The following is a 20,969-nucleotide window of genomic DNA, read 5'->3' as shown; positions in this document are numbered from 1 at the left end:
GTATGCAGCATTAAAATCTGCAGGTGCTTTCACTCAGTGCTGGTGACATTGGAAGCTTGCATGATCTTTCCTGGAGAAAAGTTGGACAAAACATATCATGAGTGTTAGGAAAGTGTTCCCATAGACCAACATCCTATTTCTAGATAATTAAATAATTAGGATCTGTGTGAAGATTTGTCTTCATAAATGTTCATATCATCAGTGTTATAATAGAAAACAACCTGAAGCAATGTAAACATCCTCCAAACAACTTGAGTTCATTTTAACATTTTCACATAATAAAATATGTACAATCATTCAAACATTTTTAACATATATGGTGAAATGAAAATGTTCAGGATACTCTTGTGAAAAGGAATTATTGAACAATCTGCATTTCCCACTTTAAAATTTAAATATATTGTCTACTAAGCAGTCTAGTTGGGCATATAGAAATAAAAGAGTAATTGAAGGGAATGAAAATAGATTTTCCTGATTTTCTCATTCAGTTTTTAATATACTCATTATTCTGAAGCTAGTTCCTATATCAAAAATTAACTCTGATGACAATAATAAGCTCCCAGCAATGATTCTGGCTTTGGTATATGTGGGCATTCATGATGTGGACTAAATTAATTGCCATGTGAAGGCATACACTGTTCATCCTCTGTGACCCAGTGGGGGCATGACAACTAGCGCACCTCCCGGCAGGTGCCTTGGTACCCAATATACTGTCATCTTATACAGCCAGAGACTGGAGAATTTATAGGAGTCGATGTGAGAGCAACAACTTCTGTGTAAGAACCTGCATTCAGAGTCTATTGCAGATTCCATTTTAATACCAGATATTTTCCTTTTAAAATAGTCAATCCTGATGTCTTATTTGGTTCCCCTATATTACTGCTATAAGTGAAACTGTCCAATATTTTTCTTTTTCCTTCTGACTTATTTCACTGACGTTGCTGCGTATGGCATGAGTTTATCTTTTTTGATTGCTGAATAATATTCCATTGTGCATATATGCCACATCTTCTTGATCCAGTCATCTATTTTGGGGCATTTGGGTTGTTTCCAGGTTTTGCCTATTGTAAATAGTGCTGCAATAAACATAGGGATACATGTGCAACCAAATAAGACATCGGTATAAATAAATAATAACTACAAAAGATAACAAAGCAAAAACAGATAATCATAAATCAGAGACATACAGGGGAGGAGGAGGGAGAGGGATCAGAGGGAGAAAGGGAGGAGCACAGGGGACTGAGGTGAGGGTGCACAGGTGCACTGGTGAAGGAAACTCTATGGGGACTACACCTGAGGGGGTGGGGGGAAGCAAATATTGTTTAAAAATGAACACGATGTAAAAATTTTTAAAAATAATAATTAAAAAATAGTAAAATAAAAAATAACATAGCTTTAAAAAGGTAAAATAGTGATGTGAAAAAAATAGATCATCCAAAAAACATTTTTTATTTATAGAGCATGTAACAGTTTACCATTTTTACCACATTTGATTCCATTTGATTTTAGAGGTGGCATGAATTAGTGGGAGAAGCACTGGTTTCCGTCCCTCAATAAATATTCACTATTATTTTATTAAGGTTTTCAAAATTAGAAATTACAATAAAACAATGAGGCAAACAGGAAAGAAAATACCTTCATTTTAGAGAATATTGCAACAGGCTCAGAAAAATTGTTCCAGAATCACAAAACAAAAATGGAATCTGTTATCTTGTGATCATAATAGCTGAGAATTATATCCACTGTTAATAAAATCTTTTTTAGAAATTGAAAGTAAAAACAAAGTATGTGACTAAGAAGAAATAAAGGACAATTTCCAGACTTGTGTGTGTGCTGAATTGGAAAATGTTGTCAAACAAAATGCTTCCTCTATCTTACAAACAGACTTTACGATAGGTTTTCTCATGTCATCAGTGCTACATGGAAAGAAAAAAAGAAAGAACTGCTTGAAATTTGCAATTCATAATATTAAGGGATGGCCAAGGAATTAATCAGTGGCAACATTCCAAATGAAACAGAAAAGGCTGTAGCACAGCAACATTCCTGGCCAAGAAATTCAGAAATTCAACCATATAGGAGGACTATTAAGTCTCCTTCTCTGTGCTGTCCCAGAACTAATGCATTTATTTGAGTTCAAGCTAATTTTGTTTATGATTAATTATTATTTCTCTATTTTTCTTCATCTTATCTGCAAGCACAAGTATCTTTTGTACAATGTAAGTGATATAAAAAAAAATGAGTCTACTATTCTTTTTATTTACCACTGGCCTTATTCAAGATTGGCATTCCACAAAGAAAAAAAAAGTATATAATGAATGCTTTGAATTGATCAATCCAGTGTTCAATGCTTCATGGAATCATTAACCATTGTGTTTTCATGTGTCTTTTCTCTTATAGAAAGCAGAGATTGCTATTGCCCCTCTGACAATCACTTTGGTCCGAGAGGAGGTCATTGACTTCTCTAAACCCTTCATGAGTTTGGGCATATCTATCATGATCAAAAAGCCTCAGAAATCTAAACCGGGAGTGTTTTCCTTCTTGGATCCTCTAGCCTATGAGATTTGGATGTGCATAGTCTTTGCCTACATTGGTGTCAGCGTGGTCTTATTCCTAGTGAGTAGGTTTAGTCCATATGAGTGGCACACAGAAGAGCCAGAGGATGGAAAGGAAGGACCCAGCGACCAGCCTCCCAATGAGTTTGGCATCTTTAACAGCCTTTGGTTTTCCCTGGGTGCTTTTATGCAGCAAGGATGTGACATTTCACCCAGGTTAGTTTCAAAACTCCGAAATTCATCTTCAATTTCCCTGCAACTCTGTTTTTGTATGTTTGTTTGTTTACTTGTTTGTTTGTTTTTAAGATTTATTTATTTATGCATACAAGAACTGGGGTACATGCTGGAGGTGTGGGGGGTGAGAGGATTCACCAGAGACAGAGTGGGGAACAAAACAGGCAGATTGACCGAAGTATACTGCTGAGGGGAGCAGCAGGCGAGTCAGGAGAGGTCTGCTGTGCCATGTGGGGATGGTCTGCTGTGCCTGACTGGGGATGGAACTCGTGCTGCAGTGACTGTGGGTAGTTTCATAGGTTGCATCTTAACCCCTTGCACCATCAGGGAGGCCCCTCTAAGTGTTTTGTAGAACAAGATCTATGTGCTAATTTCTTGAAGATAGACTGATGCTTGAAGCATAGAAAAAATGCTGTTCCCAAATTCATCTAATAAAAATAGAGCCAATTTTTCCAACTTAGCACAAAAATGTGGATGCCTTAGGAAAATAAACTTTTCAATAGAAAGGTAATGTATGTGTCTCATTGGAACTCTCAGAAATCACTTTTGTATTAAAACTTCTTCCATTGATTTGACAGATGGAAAGTAAAATCTTAGTTGTAAGAATACAAATGTATTTTCATTTTTGTCTTCCTTTTCCCTTTTCAAATTCAAATTCTTTTTCCCTTTTCAAATTCAAATGTTTTGTTATTGTTGCTGATGTTTATTGTCAAAAATTAATGTTGAACTTGATTTATATCCCATGCAGCTTAAGAAATCCCTACAAAGGTATCTAAAACCTGAGTCAATATAAAATATACATAATATGTATCAGATTTTTGACATTTTGTGTAACAGTACTGGAACGAGCTGAGCAGGAGACAGAAAGTAAACAATGTAAACACAATGCTAATTAGCAAAGCTTATTTTCAATATCTGTGGAGTCATGGTTCACTTTCTTTGGATGCCGCTAAGACATTATTCAGTTACTTTGCAAAAATGCAACCATCTCCCATAAAAAAAGTAGCTGATGGTAGGAGAGGCTAAGAATTGACTCTAAATAGTCATTTATAATAGCATCACAAATACATACCTGGAAGCTTTAAAAATGCATGTTTTCTCAAAAAAAAAAAAACTTGGATACAATGTAGTTTGTGTTCCTTAGAACCAGGAAAACTATGAATGTGTGCATAAATTCCCCAAACATAGGCATTTGAATCAATAACTTTTAATTAATGGAAAAAAACTCAAATCAAGTAGTCCTTTTTTAAATTAGGATTAAGCTAATACTAGGTTAAAACCAACAGGTACCACTTACATAAAATGGTTAAATGGGAGCATTTTAGAGAATTATAGAAATGCCACAGAAAATATGAAACTTTTCCCCACCAAAAAAAGTGTTCAAAAACCAGTTTGTCGCAAGAATTCTAAATAGTTTGATGGTTCCAATTAATTATGAATATGCCCTGAATTTTTTAAAAGATTTTTTATTTATTTATACAAGAACGGGGGTGCATGCCAGAGGCGTGGGAGGGTGAGAGGATTCACCAGAGACAGAACAGGGAACAGAACAGGCAGACTGACTGAAATACACTGCTGAGGGGAGCAGCGGGCGAGACAGGAGAGGTCTGCTGCACCATGTGGGCATCTCCCTGGCCGGCTGGGAATCGAACCCGTGTTGCAGAGGCTGCAGACAACTTCATAGTGCTGCACTAAACCCGTTGTGCCACCAGGGAGGCCCTGCACTGAATTTTTATTCACTTTTCCCACTTTTCCTATGCACGTACCCATCCACACATCCATGATAGCCAGAGAAAGGGTGAAGAGAGCACTTTTTTATATCAGTATGTGATGATGCTTTATGATATAGCTCATCCACTCAGATCAGAAATGGAACATCAAACAAAAACATTTTCAATCATTGGCACTGTGAGGCCAATCCTAGGCTTTCAATCTGGTGCAACCCACTTTGGCATATGTGATCCGTTCACCTTGGCAGGACTGACTGAAGGTGGAAACAAGTGCTTTCACCAATTTATGTCAAACCTAAGACTCTACCCATTAAGATATATTGTTATTTTATGTGTCACTAAGAAACAGTCCTGCCAATTAAATGTGCTGCTATGTTTTCTGTTGCCAACCATAGGCTACATACTAATTTCAGAGAATCTAAATAATAAGAGGAGTGTTATCAATGAATTTATGTAAATATTCCCCTTCTGTACCCAAAGTAAAGGTAGTAAATTTCACACTTCTGCAAACTGCACAATAAAAAGAATTTTTATTCTATATTTTCAGTAATATTTAAATATTCAGTCTAGCAGAAATAACATCAAATTATACAGAAATACTGTTCATAGTAAATTGATGTTATATCTCTTCTTTATTTTGGTTAGAGAAAGGAAAATGTACATTATCTTATCCATGTTTAGATCCCTCTCAGGTCGAATCGTTGGAGGTGTTTGGTGGTTCTTTACACTCATCATTATATCATCTTACACTGCTAATCTTGCTGCTTTCCTGACGGTTGAGCGAATGGTCTCCCCCATAGAAAGTGCAGAAGACTTGGCCAAACAAACAGAAATTGCCTATGGAACACTGGATTCAGGGTCAACAAAAGAATTCTTCAGAGTAAGTTGAGAGAAAAGTTAATGAAATGTTCATTCATTTGAAATACAATTTTGCCATTTTGCAATTTTGCCAAAGATTATATTATGTGAACACAATGGCAATGGCTACATTTAAGTCTAATACCTCTACTTGGATTTCATAATCACTTTAATTTTCAAATGCTAATTGCTCTATTCAAATTCTATGATGGACACTCTCTAAGGAAAAGTAACAACAAAATAGTAATTAAGTGCTATTTAGTATATAGTACAATTTATAGCATAATTTGTCCAAAAGATTCCAATGTTAATAATGCTATGATGATACTGTGTCTGACGAGATTGGATTTATGTATACTTTGGGACTGAGAGCATAAAAAACAAAAGCAAGATTTTTTTTGATGAATACATTTAACTTGCTGCATTTGAAACCCAAAATCTTAATTGCAAGTTATACTACTTCAGGAGGTATGTTATCCATAACAGTGGATTTCAAAGTAACATATTTTCATTCTCACAATATAACAGTAGCAAGGGGTATTAAACTCTGGAGATCTGGTATTTTTTTATGCTGTTTTCTCTGTTGTTGCAGATAAAATTTTTAAACAGGCATAATTGCATTTCACATATGGATATGATCCCTTTGACTCAAAATCAGGATGATGGATTGGGGGAGGGGAGATTGTTTATTAGTAGTTTGTGCATTATGAGGATAAATTTTTGTGATCAGTAACTCTGGTTCTACTTTTATCCACACGTATACTTGGTGATGTCTTATCAGAAATAAGGTTTCATTTTGTGACTTCAGAACCAAAAAATTAAACAGAGTGGCATTTTCACAAATATGTAACAAGGTAATTAATAATGAATACTGGGAATTATTTTTAAAAAAAATCAGACAATGAACAGTGTCTCTGTCAACAATTTGGAGCATTTCCATAATACATAACATTAAATTCATAAATTATAAAATATTTGTAAATTTTTCTAAAGCTAAAAAAGTCATGACAATAGTTTTCATTGACAATATTCTTTCAATAAATTAAATAACCAGATTTTTTTAATTTACTCACTGAATCTCTGTCTCTAAAGTTTCATAATAGAAACATACTGCTCTTACATATTTTAGCATAATTTCAGTAGCTTGCTGGAAATCTGGAAGTTTATAATGGCTTCCACCTAAAAGTAAGTAGATAAAATTTAGCAACTTTGCCTAGAAACGTTTCTGGATATGCTCAAAACAAAATACAAGTTTGTGCTATCAGTTGCATTAGACTGAAAATGATGACTGACATTTGCAGGTTCATCTTTCTGTCTTGAGTGATAAAGGGAGAAAGAAATGTCATGTAGATTCCCTGAAAGTTTTTAAAAAATAACCCTCTTTAAAGCCCTTTCACATCCAAGCACACTGAAAATGTTTATTTCTAATCTTTATACAGGTTTAAAAAACTGCTCAAGTTCTAAAAACTGGTGAGGCAGATAAGAGACTGTATTGATAAGAAATATAGGAATAAGAAAAGCTGCTTTCTGGATTTACTGAACCTCCTCTACAAGCTGTGCAGGCAGCTGGTCCTGTTCCCTTCCTCTCCTACCCAGCTTCAGTTTTAAAATTGAAAGATTTTTATAAGTATAGCTATTTATTGTTGCAAAACGATCTGAACCCTAATGGGACCGAAAAGAGCATTTCCCTTGCAGCACACTTTTAGGCAGGCACAAATTTTGGTTCTTTGATAAAAATCTCATTCATTTTTCCACCCTGAATTCTCCCTCTTCTCCTATAGATGATGACCTGGTTTAAATAAACCATTTGTCTGATGGGCTAAAGAAACATAACGTGAAGTGTGTTTTTGTACTTGTCAAAAATGTTTTCTCATAGGAACACAGTAATGGTACATCTATCAGCGCCACTCAACTGCCTCAGGCAGTGACCTGTGCTCAGCACTTCAAAAAATAGTGCACTTATAATCAACTGGAAAAAGAATTAGGCCACAGGGGAAAATTACATCTGAATTCAGCTGTTGCCTTGGTTTTGCCCCATTATGAAATTTGGTAGGTTTCGTGTTCTGTGCACCTTGTTAAGCATAAACTTGGAGGCTTTTAATGAAAGTCTCTGCTTGTCACTTAATGACAGTCTTACTGTTTAGGTGCTTTTACATTATTATACACCTGTTTTGAAAAACTGATTTTAATTTCAGTGCAGATTTTATCCTGTGCCAGTTCTAGTCATCAGTGAAATCATGAATGCATAAATGAAGATGATTACAATCTCAGGGTTTATAGTATTATAAAATAGTGCATTGATGAGCTCTTATTAGAAAGAACATCAGTCTTGCCGTAGAAGCTGCTGGAAGAGGAAAATAATCCATCTGATAAAAATGCAAATTTAACTGTAATGCTTGACATTTGTGTACATTTTCTGTTAAAAGCCAAAATGCCAGACTCCTAGTTTTTGAGAAATTTAAAAGATGGCACATTTCTAAAATTCCAAGAATTGTTTTCAGTAATAAATCAGGTAGCTTTTCCCATGCACTGAGTATTACTATAAAGATAAGACTAAATCTGAGATTAACTTTCTAATTAAAAAAAAGACTTTTATGTTATCTTTGCTTATTATCTTGAGCATATTAACTTCCCAAACCTGATCTTTAAGTTCATGTCATAGTTGAAGACTTTAGATTAAGACTTACAAGATCCTTAATCATGATATTTATGAGTTTGCTGGGCCTGCAGAATTTTTTTATTTTAGCCTGTCTCATGTATGAAAATGTGCTTGCCCTCTTTCTTCAGTAGTCACCCTCTTTTGGTCACAACTAAGGAGCAAGGCTGTTATCTTCAGTCCTTCACCTCTTAAATAGCACTTTCCCCTTCATCATGTGGATATGATCATAGATTAGCCATCTCCCCCAAACCAGAATTTCTAAATATTAATATGGTGACAAACTGCATAAATTTTTTTGCCCCAAGGACGTTGCTTTCATTTTTCATCTATTTCCACTGGTGCCTGTATTTATAATTTTGTAATTTACAGAAGGCCTGCTAGATTTAACACAACTACATAATGGATCCTTCTTTCTTCTGAATTTTAAAGGAATGAATTTAACTTCTTTTGCACTTAAGGTATATGCAACCCACAGTATTTAAGCAAATGAAGCAATAATTTTCCACACATTAATATTATAGGAATGGACTTCTAAAAAATATCAGTGACATAGAGATGCTTTATTCCTTTAAACGGGAATCATTGCTTTGATACTATGCTACATTCTACACTTAATTTATCTTAATAATTACCAAGCCTTAAAAATACTCATTTTCCATATGTTATGTTAGTATTTAGCTGTTCCCTGTTGTTTTAATTAGATACTCAATAGTATCTATGTTTCCCATCTATGAAACCAGAATTTTGAATACCACTTCTGTCATTTTCTTTATGCTGAATAATTTGCTTTTTCCCTAAAACATGCATTGTTGCCCTTGTTATGCAGAATGTTTGTTTATTCTTGAAGAACTGTTGGAGTCTATATTCTGGTAAACACAGGATGGTCACTGTAGATGGCATATACATGCCATACAGGATTTGTCCATAGATTTAAAACAGAATGCAATCTTCATTAGTTTTCATTTGGATCCAAATGCAAATTCTCAGCACCTGTTATTGATAAAAATGCATATGCACCAGATAAATATCTATATGTATCATTATACTATCAAACATCAAACAGGATGAAAACCTGAGAGTTTTTCTGTCTTAATATAGATAGATAGATAAACAGATAGATAGATGGATATCCTTTGAGGACATTTGAGTTCATTGGATATATTTTCATATTAAAATGTATGTGAAAATAAAAATAAAATATAATGTGAATGCAGATACCAGCAAAAGTATCCAGGTAAAATAAGTATTGGGAGTAATATAGGTAGAGCCCAAATTAATAAAAATAAATAAGTTTCTTGGCTGGAATCGGGATATAATGACTAATTCTCCAAAATATAAAGGAGGAAAATTAGAATCACTTCTCTTTAAAATTTAATGTATGTAAAAAAATTTTGGTCAACCTAGAGTTTGATTCTTATGTTCTGAATACTTAGCTTGTAAACAAAACAGCATTGATTTCTTCTCCTTTGGTGTCAATTTTTGACTTGATAGATACTACAACTTTTGTGTTTAAGGTTTTCTTTTCATGACATAGGTCATGAAAAAAGATAAAAAATAAAACAATGTAATGACTTTCCTTATTTGATGCTATTCAAGTACAATATCAAAAAGAATTTTGCAAAGCTGAAATGAAATCTTAACTGGCCCATGTCAAGTTTGTCTTGAACGTGATTTTATAAAGCACAATTATAAGTGTTTGAAACTTTTCATGGTAGTGTGCATTTTTCATGATAGTCTGCAAATAACAATAAGTTATTCTTTAAGTCTTTGAAGAAAGTAATTATTATGACATGAGGTACCAGCTTCTTCAAAGACCACTGTGAATTATCTGACATTTCAGTGTTTTTCTTTCATATTGTGAAATGGTAGTTTTCTGATTGGAAAATGAGAATGTTATGGCGAATTGGATTAGAGGGCAAGGAAGAATACTAAAAGACTTTATCCTTCTCTTGGTTCAGTCAATATTAACATGTTGTTCCCTTCTTTCCTGTATTTAATTTTATTTCAATTTCCTCCAGAGATCAAAAATAGCAGTGTATGAAAAGATGTGGACCTACATGCGATCCGCAGAGCCGTCAGTTTTCACTAGGACTACAGCTGAGGGAGTAGCTCGTGTCCGCAAATCCAAGGGCAAATTTGCCTTTCTCCTGGAGTCCACTATGAATGAATACATTGAGCAGCGAAAGCCCTGTGACACGATGAAAGTGGGAGGAAATCTGGATTCGAAAGGCTATGGAGTAGCAACGCCCAAGGGTTCCTCATTAAGGTGGGTGGAATAGTATAACAATATAACATGTGTTGTTATAGTATTCCACCTTCCCTGATGTCCCTGAGAGAATTACTTTGTTTTGTGTGTGAACATGGTATGTTTGTTTGTTTTCTTTTTCTCCATTTCATATTTTTTGGTCAACAATCAGGTAATTTTTTTTTTTTAGAATATTAATCATAGTTGACATATATCTTTAAGGCCATATAAAAACCAAACTGGTTGAACACTAGCTGCTTCCAGTGGGCCTAAAACATGGGTAGCATATGCTTCTACAGTTCATCAACTTTTTTTGGTCACTAAAATCTATACTCTCATTGTGTCAATAATACTTTTACATTTTATCATTATTTTTTTAAATTATGCCTGCTGGCTAGTTTCTGGGTAAGAAGAAATCAACCTCTTCAGAGCAAACCAGTTTTTTTTTTTTCCATTTCAATGTTTCATTTATTATGGCATTGTTCTATTTTAGATGTTCCTGAGGTTGTGTTGGTAATAACTTTGAAATCATAACTATTTATAAATGAATTTATGTTCAGAAGGAAAACTAGGCTCTGGTTTTATGGTGCTTACTCACATCACACTCTTACCTATTTCAAAAGGAGTGTGATATAAGTAAGATCTGTAAAATGAGACCCACTGAGAATCCAAAATTGTTTACACAAAGACCCCTTAAATGTGATTCATGAGCAAGCATTACACCTGTGGATAATAATCCACTAGTGTGAAGTCAGACTTTCATTCTTAAGGAAATGTTGGTAAAATCTGCCCTTTTTACCCTCTTGGTCCTGGACATAGAGAATGAACATGTTTGTGTCCAGGAGGCAGAATTTCCTATTTTCCATAAGCAATAAAGGCTGCTATTGAGTTAGGGCAAAGAGGAAAACCCAGTCAAAAGTGAAGACTGATGAATTATTCTAGACTCAGTGCTGCTTAGGAGGAATTCATACAAAGTACAGATGCAAGAAGAAATCAGAATCTTTGCTAAAGGAATTAACCAAGAACCTGGTCTTGAAAAATGATGTCTCTGGTAAGCCTTTGAAAGTTGAAGGTAATGAGACCTGTATTATTGCCCAGCAGAAATGAAAGCAATATAAAAAATTATATGATTGATTTCATTGGTTTCAAAAAAGGGAAGTGCAATGTGGTTTGGTTATGTGTGTTGGGCAGGGGAGGGGTTGAGACGTATATAAGAAGTCTACTAGTCCTGGGAAGTTTACGTTTAACCAGTACTTGTGTTTACAAGCAACACTGAAAATTAGCCAGAGGCTTTTATGGTGTGTTCAGAGGGGCGATTTGAAAAGGCAGTAGAACAAAACTAGTCAGTACAGATAAATCTGGGTGTGGACTTCAGCAGTTCTGAAGTCAGGTTTATTTGAACATACCTCCCATGTGAAACTGGAGAGATGTGCAAGGAGAAAGCCAAACTAATAAATTATGCATGATAAGTTCTACCCAAAAAGCTTTCAACCATTTAGAAACTTAAACTGGAACTTTGGTCTTTGACGGTATATTTTATATGGTGCAATATGAGGAATAGGTACTTTCAGTGAGACCAAGGAAAACATCTCTATTGAAGTAGTATTTGTGAGAGCACCTAAGTATGGGTAATTTATAAGAAATAGAAGGGGAGAAAGCAACAGTGGCTGAAATGTAGATCAGTGTTCAGACTATTCACTGGTGTCGCTTTTGCTTTTAATTGATTCTCTGTGGATGTAGCTGCCTTGTCCTCTGTCTTGTGTCTACTGATAAAGTCAAGTTCTAGGGACTGCATTTGGCCCTCAGATACGGGTATGCCTGACTCCCATTGATGGCAAGAGAGTTCCCTCTTAAATGTGCCACTTTGTCAAATCCACACTACAGGGATTGTTTGGGGAAAGCTGAAGGGCTTCATCTGTCCAGAGCTGTATAATAATCAGCTATTGGCTTCCTCCTCTTTTCCTGTCCTTCCTTGGATCTTGTTAATGAGGCAATTGTTAAACTCAGCTTCCTGGATAGAGAGTTTGTTTATGTGCTTTGTTTTATACATGCTACAATTTCCTGAGCAAGCTGGCCCCTGCATGCCAAAACCAGTCATTTTGTCCTGTCTTTGAGAACATTGGAAGGGCACCGAAGGCTAACCAGCATTCACCTTACCCACCAAATCCTCATGCCCCACCCCCATGCCAACCAGGAAGGAGGCTATTTAAGTTCAAATTCTCATTCTTATTTGTCTAGGATCTTTCTGTTTCAAAAGAGGCAAACTAATATGGAGATGGACTAACAGGCACCTTCTGTGTAAAAGATTTAGTTTGTAGAAACAAATTCAAAATAGTTGCATCTATCAGAGCAAAATAGAGAAGCCATATCTGCATCAAGTGTGTCTTTGAAACCTCTCTGTCTTATTTGTTCAGTGGAGACTAAGTCTGTTTTCCTATAGACACCTGTAAATTCTTTTTTAACCAGGTCTTCAGGTTAATTATTCCAAATACAGTGTGACTGGTTTTCATTGCCATTAATTACAGCGTTCTCACAAACTCTGCTCTGTTGATTTTTTGGCAGCATGAGACTTTAAGGAAAACAGTAGCCTTTCCTTCTTTACCAGCTTAGCCAGACAATGCAGACAAATGGCTAGCAAGCTTCCATCTGTCTAGGGAGTTTTAAATTCCCAGACCTTGCTGTTTGTTCAAATGTTTCAGAACAAATGTCTCAGAAAAGAGGAAGAGTGTACTATCCAATCAGGTTGTCAAGTCAGGGCTTGGGTCCTTAATGCAATCAGTATCATGGCAGAGAGTATGTCTATATTACAGCACTTTTAGCTAGTGCCCAACTTTATGGCAGAGATGAAATTCAGAGTTCCTTATTGTTCAGAGAGACTATATTTCACACTAGTGTTTTCTGGGCATTGCACTGAAATGTGAAAACTACCCAGCTATCACTGGCAGCTCTCAGTACAGAAGGTCATTAACTATGACCAAGAATTATTGGTTTACTGTACTTTGACATAGATTATCCAATTTTTAAATGACAGAATGATGCCAGGTATATTGATGCTATTAAATTTAGCCACTATAGAGTCTAATATAAGAAAGGGAAACCAACAGGTACATGTTCCTACAAACCATATTTATAAAAGTGAGGGGAAGAACTTAAATCTTACTAGCATCGTTAGTTATTTTTTAAATTTTCCTTCTGAAGAAAGCTGTCAGGTCCTATCATGAAATAGTAGGGTCACATCTCTTATATTATCTCTTACTTACTTTGATACCTTGTGTGCCTCCTAAATCTTCTGACCACACGCACAGTGCTTTTCATACAACTACCAAGGCCATGGCTGTCCTTACCTCACCCTTCTCCAGTGCTTGGCAACACAAAACTGTTTGGAAAGGCTTTCTCTGACTGAGAAATGCTTACAGGTTGTTTTCAAATATTAGACATGATTGCAATAAAATGTAAAGTTTAGATGACAGGAGTATGTTTATTTTGAATTTACTGTCAAATTTAGTATTGATATATGTTATATTATAATAAGTAAAACTGATAAAGGTTGGTTAGAGTGAATTATAATTTAGTTAATACATTTAGTAAAAGTAAATTAGTAATTTTATACTTACTGACTATTAAGTAAAGATTAAATGAGCATACCCTGTTTTAAAGCTATCATGGTCTCTAGTGTCTGTAAGTACTTCCTGGGAACAAAGCAGTGACTCACACTGGAAGATTCCTCTTGGCCTAATGTTTGAAGTAGATAAAGCTCTAGGTAGGCCAAGCCATGTTTTTTCCACTTTGGAAAATTTGTCAGGGCAGATGTCTCAAACTTAACACTCAAATTCAAAAAAATATATTATCCCTAAGGAACCATTTTCTTATATATAATATTTGCAAGACATAGCCATCAGTTCAAGTATACTTGGAAGGTTTAGAAAGAAGAGATTTACTGCAGTTTGTATGTGAGAAGTAGGTTGCTATATTCGGTTTTAATAACAAGTCCGTGTTTTTAATGTAGGCTCCGGAAAAACTTAAACGTATAGGCATTTTAAGCTGAGCTCTTCATATTACTGAACAGCACTTGGCCTCAAGTGAATAAACCTTTAACTTATTTTCTGGAAGTGAGTTGCTGTAGAATTGTGTACAAGTATATGTTTTCAGTTTTAACTATTATGGGAAAGATAAGCTTTGGCCTATCCCTATCCTTCATTTTTCTTGGCGTTGTATTAAAACATGCTACAGATAGCTTAATTTTTGTGATCTCATTATGTTTTGGAATATAGTCTATTGGGCTAGCATTCAAAAATCAGAGCAACACAGACAGATCGGTTGCACCTAGTAACATCCACATACATGCACAGAAATCCCCATAGTTGTAACATGCTTAAACTCTTCCCAGTTCTCACTTAGAGATGCTAATATTTATTGGGGCCACCAAGAATTATCCATGTGCACATTGAGATGTCACAGGATACAGATATCAATGCTACATGTGTTCCAAAGGGAAATTGTGCTCTTAAAGTCCGTATTCTCTCTCCTGCCCCTGCTAGCTGTTGAATACTATAGGAAGAAACATAAAATGTCCACTGCCATTTAAAAGTCTAGATTTTTCACTTAGCTCATCCTACAAATAAAAGATGATTAAAATTATAGATCCTCCATAAGAAAAGAAAATGTCACATTTTTCTTTGTGATTCATCAGACATTACACATTTTTGCCTTTTTTCCCCAGCACTAAAAAAAAAAAATTGCTTGTATGATTTGCCTTCATTCATTTGCCAGTTCATTTAACAGATGGTTACTGGGTTCCAACTGTGCATTTGCCAGGTAATTTTCAAATTGTTCACTCTGGAGATGCTCTTGGCTGTCTCTGTATCACCAGCTTGAAAAGTTTCTAAATGTACTATTTAACCCTCTGCTCTCCTCACCATTACACTTAGAAGTGGTGTTTAGAAATTTGCCTGATAAAAATAGGTCATTTGGGGTCATTTCAGTTTCTACGACTTCAAAGAGGATTAAATTTAACAAGATACAACCACTGCAAAAGAAGTTTAACAGTTTAAACCTTCACAACCTGATTTGATCAAGATCTAAGGCCAGATCTGAATTCTGATAGTTCTGAGGCGAATCAGAATTCAAAATTGTTGTTCTTTAGTCCCACGTAATTGCCACAGAAATCAATCCCATAATGACTCTCAGAATGAATATTCAGATCACACACAGTACAGTTTATGTGATACAGAACCAATAACCAACCAAGTCAAGTAAACTGGACCTACATGCATGATATATATTTTAAACATAAAAAGTTGCACCTAAGACATTATTTGGTGTATAATAAAGTGCCTGTGGGTGATTTTACCCCTTGTTAACAGTGAATATAAGAGTTCCCTCTTGGTCTCTGTCTAGAAGTGTGACAGGTGCTGTGTGTGTCCCTTGTCTTTATAGATCATCTCGCTATAAGGACTAGTTTCCTTATAGTGCTAGTGCAAACAATTGCAGTGCTAGTGCTCAGGTTAAAAAGGGGACAGACACAAAGGAACAACAAAGCAGGGCCCGGAGAGTTTCTGTGTGCTGGGTCCCCCTTTCTGTGGCAGTTGGTGCAAGTCCTGATGTGGGTTCTCCAGAACTATTACTGGCAACACGAGACCTGGAGGAGAGTCTGTCCCCTGGAGGCCTCTGGCCATGCTGAAATCTGGAAAGAGGCATGACTCAGACACCTCAGTGAGAAGATCAAGTCCAGTTAGTCTGAGTAAAGCATCTGAAAGGATCACTACATCAAAAGGATTGAGGGTATGCGGAGGAAATAGGAGAGAAATTTATGGTACCAGAAATCCCAGATCTAGGAAAATAGTAAGGACAGCAGATATTAGCATGCTTGGAGTTGTTGTTTCTGCTGTGGTCTGATACCTGGATGCACTGCATGCATGTAAAGTCTCAAGGTCAGGACAAACACCCCACCCCAGAGAAATTATTCATCTGGGGCTCTCAACATCCCCCAACTCCACCTGGCAAACATGAGGTGATTGGGCATGCAAGCATAAGAAGGCATCACTCCTTGACAGGAGAGAACACTAACCATTCCAAGAAGGCATCATGTTATGTATTCAGAGCAAAGGTAGAGCACTAACACTTACGTGGAATTCCTGGAGGACACCTTAGAAGTGGCTTCAACAAATTTGAATGTATTCAACTTCTGTGCTCTTCCCTTTCTATTTGATAATGTCTCCATTTCCTCATACTCAGCACTCTCTGAGTTGGTTCCTGTGGCACTTTCTGATCCTAGGTACAAAATTGCTCTTTTGACCCTGTCTATAATCAATTATTAAAGAAAAAAGTGTCCAATTATTTTCTTCCCTGTAAGACCTCAGACTATAGGGCCATGACACCTATGGAGAGTAAATGCCCTTGAAGTTTACAGTTATAAAGTTGCCTATGGTTAGTTTAGGAGCAGCTGGATCCAGCTTCATAACAGTGTCAAGGGCAAGGGGTGGCATTTAGTTGTTTTGTCTTTTCTGCCTCGTTTGTGCAGGATCCTATTATCCAGATTTACTTTTCCACAAGAAAAGATTGCAGGAAGATTACAGTCTGGATGACCTCAATAAAGGCATCTCCACAGAAAGGAACATTTAAAGTATTCAGAAGGATATAAATTCTTAAACTTTGTACAATTCAGTAGGAGCAAGAAGGGAAGAATTATATATGAGAGCACAGAGTTTGGGTGGGGAGGGAATGCCAAAGAAAAAAAAGGGAATTTCTTTAAAGATCTTAAATAATTCTTTAATTCTTTAACTCAGAATAATTAGACATGGAAAGCATATTGTGTATTTGCACAAGGATTTGGGAAAGAGTGGTAGTAATCAGGTTTTTTACCATAAAACTCCAAATTATCTATAATAAAATAACATAGAGCTCCCTTTATTGTGGAAATGTAATATACTTATAGACACTGCTTTAATGCAGTTTTATGCTAACGATAAGCATCTACATTGTACATCACAAGTAATAATGGTTTTCCGTAAAACTGAAAGTGTACTATTCTTTTGAGCATAGTATATGGGGAACCACTCATCTACAACTTCTTAGATTATTAGCTTCTTTTATCTTTGAAGATAATACCATCCAAAATGGAGCTGGTTCATGATTCATACTTAAGAAACAGAAAGATAAAATAATTTGGCAGTCATTTAGAATGAGCTAGTAAAGACATTGGTTTAAAATATATTTTGTTTAAGGTAGGAATAAGAAATTGTGGCTCATTTATTTTCATGTTTGCCCCCCCAAAAAAATAATATTCCCTATAACTCATTTTCAGAATGAAATAGTGTATAATCAAAATAACTGCCACACATACAGTATCTTCTGCACCTAGCACAATTGTTAGAAAGTCATGGTTCAGCTCTCCTAAATACCTAACCTGGCCTCAGGCTTTTTAGAAGCAAACATTTCATTCATCATAACAGCTTTGTGAATTGTAGTCATATCAATAATCAGAAGTTAACGTTACTATGAACACATTACTTATCCTCCTTATCAGAAATGGCGTTTTCAAGATTAAAAGTAGCAGTTTATTTTAAATGGATATATTCCAGACTTTCTGAAACCAAAAAATCATTGTTAGGAGTCACCCACAGAATGAAACATTCTTTCAAAAACCTTCTGAAACCATTTTAATATGTTCCTTTAACATCATATAAGTCAGCAAGAAAAATTAAAGACATAAAACTGCTCAGCATCAATTCTGTCTTTGAAAATATATAGAACCAAGATATGGCAGAAATCTATATTTTTAAATACCACTAACCACACAGCATATCGTGTTGAAATAAAGTGGACTTTATTTAGCTTACTTTGGAAGGGGTACTCAATGAAGAAATTTAATGCAAATAATTTTGCACAGAAATGTTAAATATTCAATGTTTTTCACTAAGTGCTAAATATCTGCCATTAACCAAAATAAGAATTAAACTGGAATCAATCAAACAAACGTGATAGAAACAGCTCCTTACTTTCAAAGAAAATATAAAAGTGTGTAGACCCCTTTCCATTGTTATCACTACACAGGAGATTGTATAAAAACTGTTCAAGAACTGTCTTCAAGGCATCTGCTGCTCTAGAATCTATTTGATTCATAGTTAGGGCTGACAGATATGAAGCTTCTGAACATCCTTTCACAAGTGGTAACACACCAGATTCCTATTAGTAATTAAGAGAACACATCATTGCCTCCCTGATTCATACTCTGTCTTTTCAAGCATTTGCAATGAGGACCACAAAAAATCATCAAATTTATCAGAAAGTGTAGCTGCTCTATGTTGCCAGTGCCTTTAGCATGAAGAGAAAATCTTTCTGAAGTATGGGAAATGAAAATGAAGTCAAGCATTCAAGGTTCCAAGTCAGTACCCTAACCTTTGCCTTATGTTACAGATTACTCAGAGATACATAGGATCCCAACAAAGCTGACCTATATAAGCAAAGTTTGTAAATTTAAAAAAGAAGAGAGTTGCTTTCTAGTAAATGATATCATTTAAGTAATGATATTGTATAAGTCACAGAATATATGTATCATTTATTTAATGTTCCTTTTTTTATTTGTTCACTTTTAAGAAATAATGTTTAAATTTGGCTTAATATAGAACTCTAAAATTTACCAAGTTGTATATTTCTTGAGTAACACAATAAAAGGAACAGTACACACTAGAGCTTACAAACCATTTGCACATAAATATTTTTTTTATTCTCACCTTTTAACTGTTTTATGATGTCTTTATATTTTAGACAAAGATATTATAAGTTAGAGAAAGGCGTTAAGTGACTTGCCCACAGTCCCACAGCTGAGATTAGAACTGAGATCTTCTGACTCTCTCCAGTGCTCTTGTGGGGAAAGAACAAAAACAAGGGACTTTTTAATATAATTGTAGTTTGCTCTAAAAATGTTAGACTAAACAGTTTTGTGATGTTCTTTGCTGCAGTTTTGGCTACACTAATAAGTCCCAGGCATATTGGAAATACCCGTGTGCAGCTTTAGGAACTATAATTCTTACATTAAAAACTAAATAAACTCTTACAAAGGAGTTACAAAGGTAAATTTCAGCTCAGCACAAAGAAAGAATTCATAACAATTAAAACTAATCCAAAAATGGAGTGAAGGGGAAAATTGGCTTCTGCTATGCAACATCAGAGTTGTTCAAGTGGAAGTAGAAAGGCTTTTCACATCTCAGAGAGCACACTGTGCCTGTGATATCTGAATTCCCTTCCCACACTGATAGCCTAAGATTCTAAGATGTGCCCTGGACTGTCTTTCGCAAAACAACCCAAGAATTCTCCTATAGCTCTTCGAGACTACAGATCCTCACAACTAGGGAAAATTCATCCCCAGGACCTCAATAGAAGCTCATGAGTTTTGTAATTAAGTCGCTCCAGTAAATAGCTGCTTTTCTTGTTCTCTACATTGCCAAATGGAAAGATATTTAAGGAAAGCACTCTGTAAAAACCAACAGAGCTAGAGACTGACACAGGTCTTGCACAACTATGTGTAGAGAGACATTTAAAATTATATGCTGACATCAAGGTTTTGGCAACGGTTCTGACAACTCCACTGGATGACACCCAAGGGGGGATAAATAGCAAGTGAAACTCATGCTGGTAGAAGGGATTGTTTTGATTTCTTGTAGAATAAAACATTTCCATATATAAGTGTGATAAAAATTGATCCATGTAATGTGGTATCCTGAGGTGTTTCAATATGTAAGACTTGAGAGGATGATCCTTTTAAGGGTCCCATAATAACTCCAGCAATTTCAGTATTACTTAATTTCTTTTTCATATCCCCCTTCATCATAATAGCTATTAGTTTATGCCCTGAAGCATGAAGACGGCACAGCCATTGTAATTTTACCTACCCCAGGCAGTGTATCCACAGCTGCTCTTATTCATAGATTCTCAGTTCGTTTCTGAATATAAAAGTATTTCCTTGAAAACTGCCATGTAAGTGATTCTCATGAACAAATTAGTTATTTCATAAAACATAATTCACTTATATTTTATTTATAGCACAGCTTTCCAATTTCTCATGTATCTGTTTCAGAAAAAAAGGAAATGTTCTGTTTCTGTATACTTTAAAATTTATCAAGTTTAGTGGATAAAAGTCTTGCTTGTCTAAATAACTACTTTTTGAGTATCCATTAAAGATAATGGGTGAAGTTCAAGTTCTCAAGGAAGAACATAAGGGGAACATGTGTGTAGTTGGAGGAGCTTTCCTTTGCCTTATTTATATCATGTAACTTGAAGGTGATTGAAGTCCATAGGATGACTCTAATGCTGAGTGAATGGTAAGAGTAACAGATGTATAACGTAGAACCTGCCATAGTGTTTTTCTTCCATGCACAATTTCATAATGGCCATTAGAGTAATGATTACAACATCCTTCATTTTGATGTCTCTGGAAGATACTGTGACAACCTGAGATTCCAAAGTACATCCATTTTTCTCACCTGATGTCATTTTACTTGATAAAGAATTTTAATAAGTTACCCAAAGTTAAATAACAATAGCACATGATCTTGTATGGGTTCAGGCTCATTCTTGGTCTCCACTTTCCTTCATGTCTCATGGAATTCAATCAGTTGTCTGGTATTTGATACTTTTTATGGGAGCCCATCGCTATCTCTGAAATTATGCCAAAGGGTAACTAGGAACTGACT

The 20,969-nt window shown here is 35.4% G+C and overlaps 1 protein-coding gene across 2 annotated transcripts in view; it reads left to right on the top strand.

Moving 5' to 3' along the window:
• Positions 1–20,969, top strand: part of GRIA4 (glutamate ionotropic receptor AMPA type subunit 4) — a gene marked incomplete at its 3' end in the record, with an annotated part of 354,667 nt that overhangs the window by 306,666 nt on the left and 27,032 nt on the right. For both annotated transcript variants that reach the window (XM_084248455.1, XM_084248456.1), the window contains exons 11-13: positions 2,398–2,768; positions 5,198–5,396; positions 10,052–10,299. In XM_084248455.1, the coding sequence (XP_084104581.1) occupies positions 2,398–2,768; positions 5,198–5,396; positions 10,052–10,299 (818 nt within the window). The remainder of the gene's footprint in view (positions 1–2,397; positions 2,769–5,197; positions 5,397–10,051; positions 10,300–20,969) is intronic.

Source organism: Talpa europaea (assembly GCF_964194135.1).
Source record: "Talpa europaea genome assembly, chromosome: 12".
NCBI lineage: Eukaryota > Metazoa > Chordata > Mammalia > Eulipotyphla > Talpidae > Talpa > Talpa europaea.
This window is presented reverse-complemented; position numbering and strand designations above follow the sequence as displayed.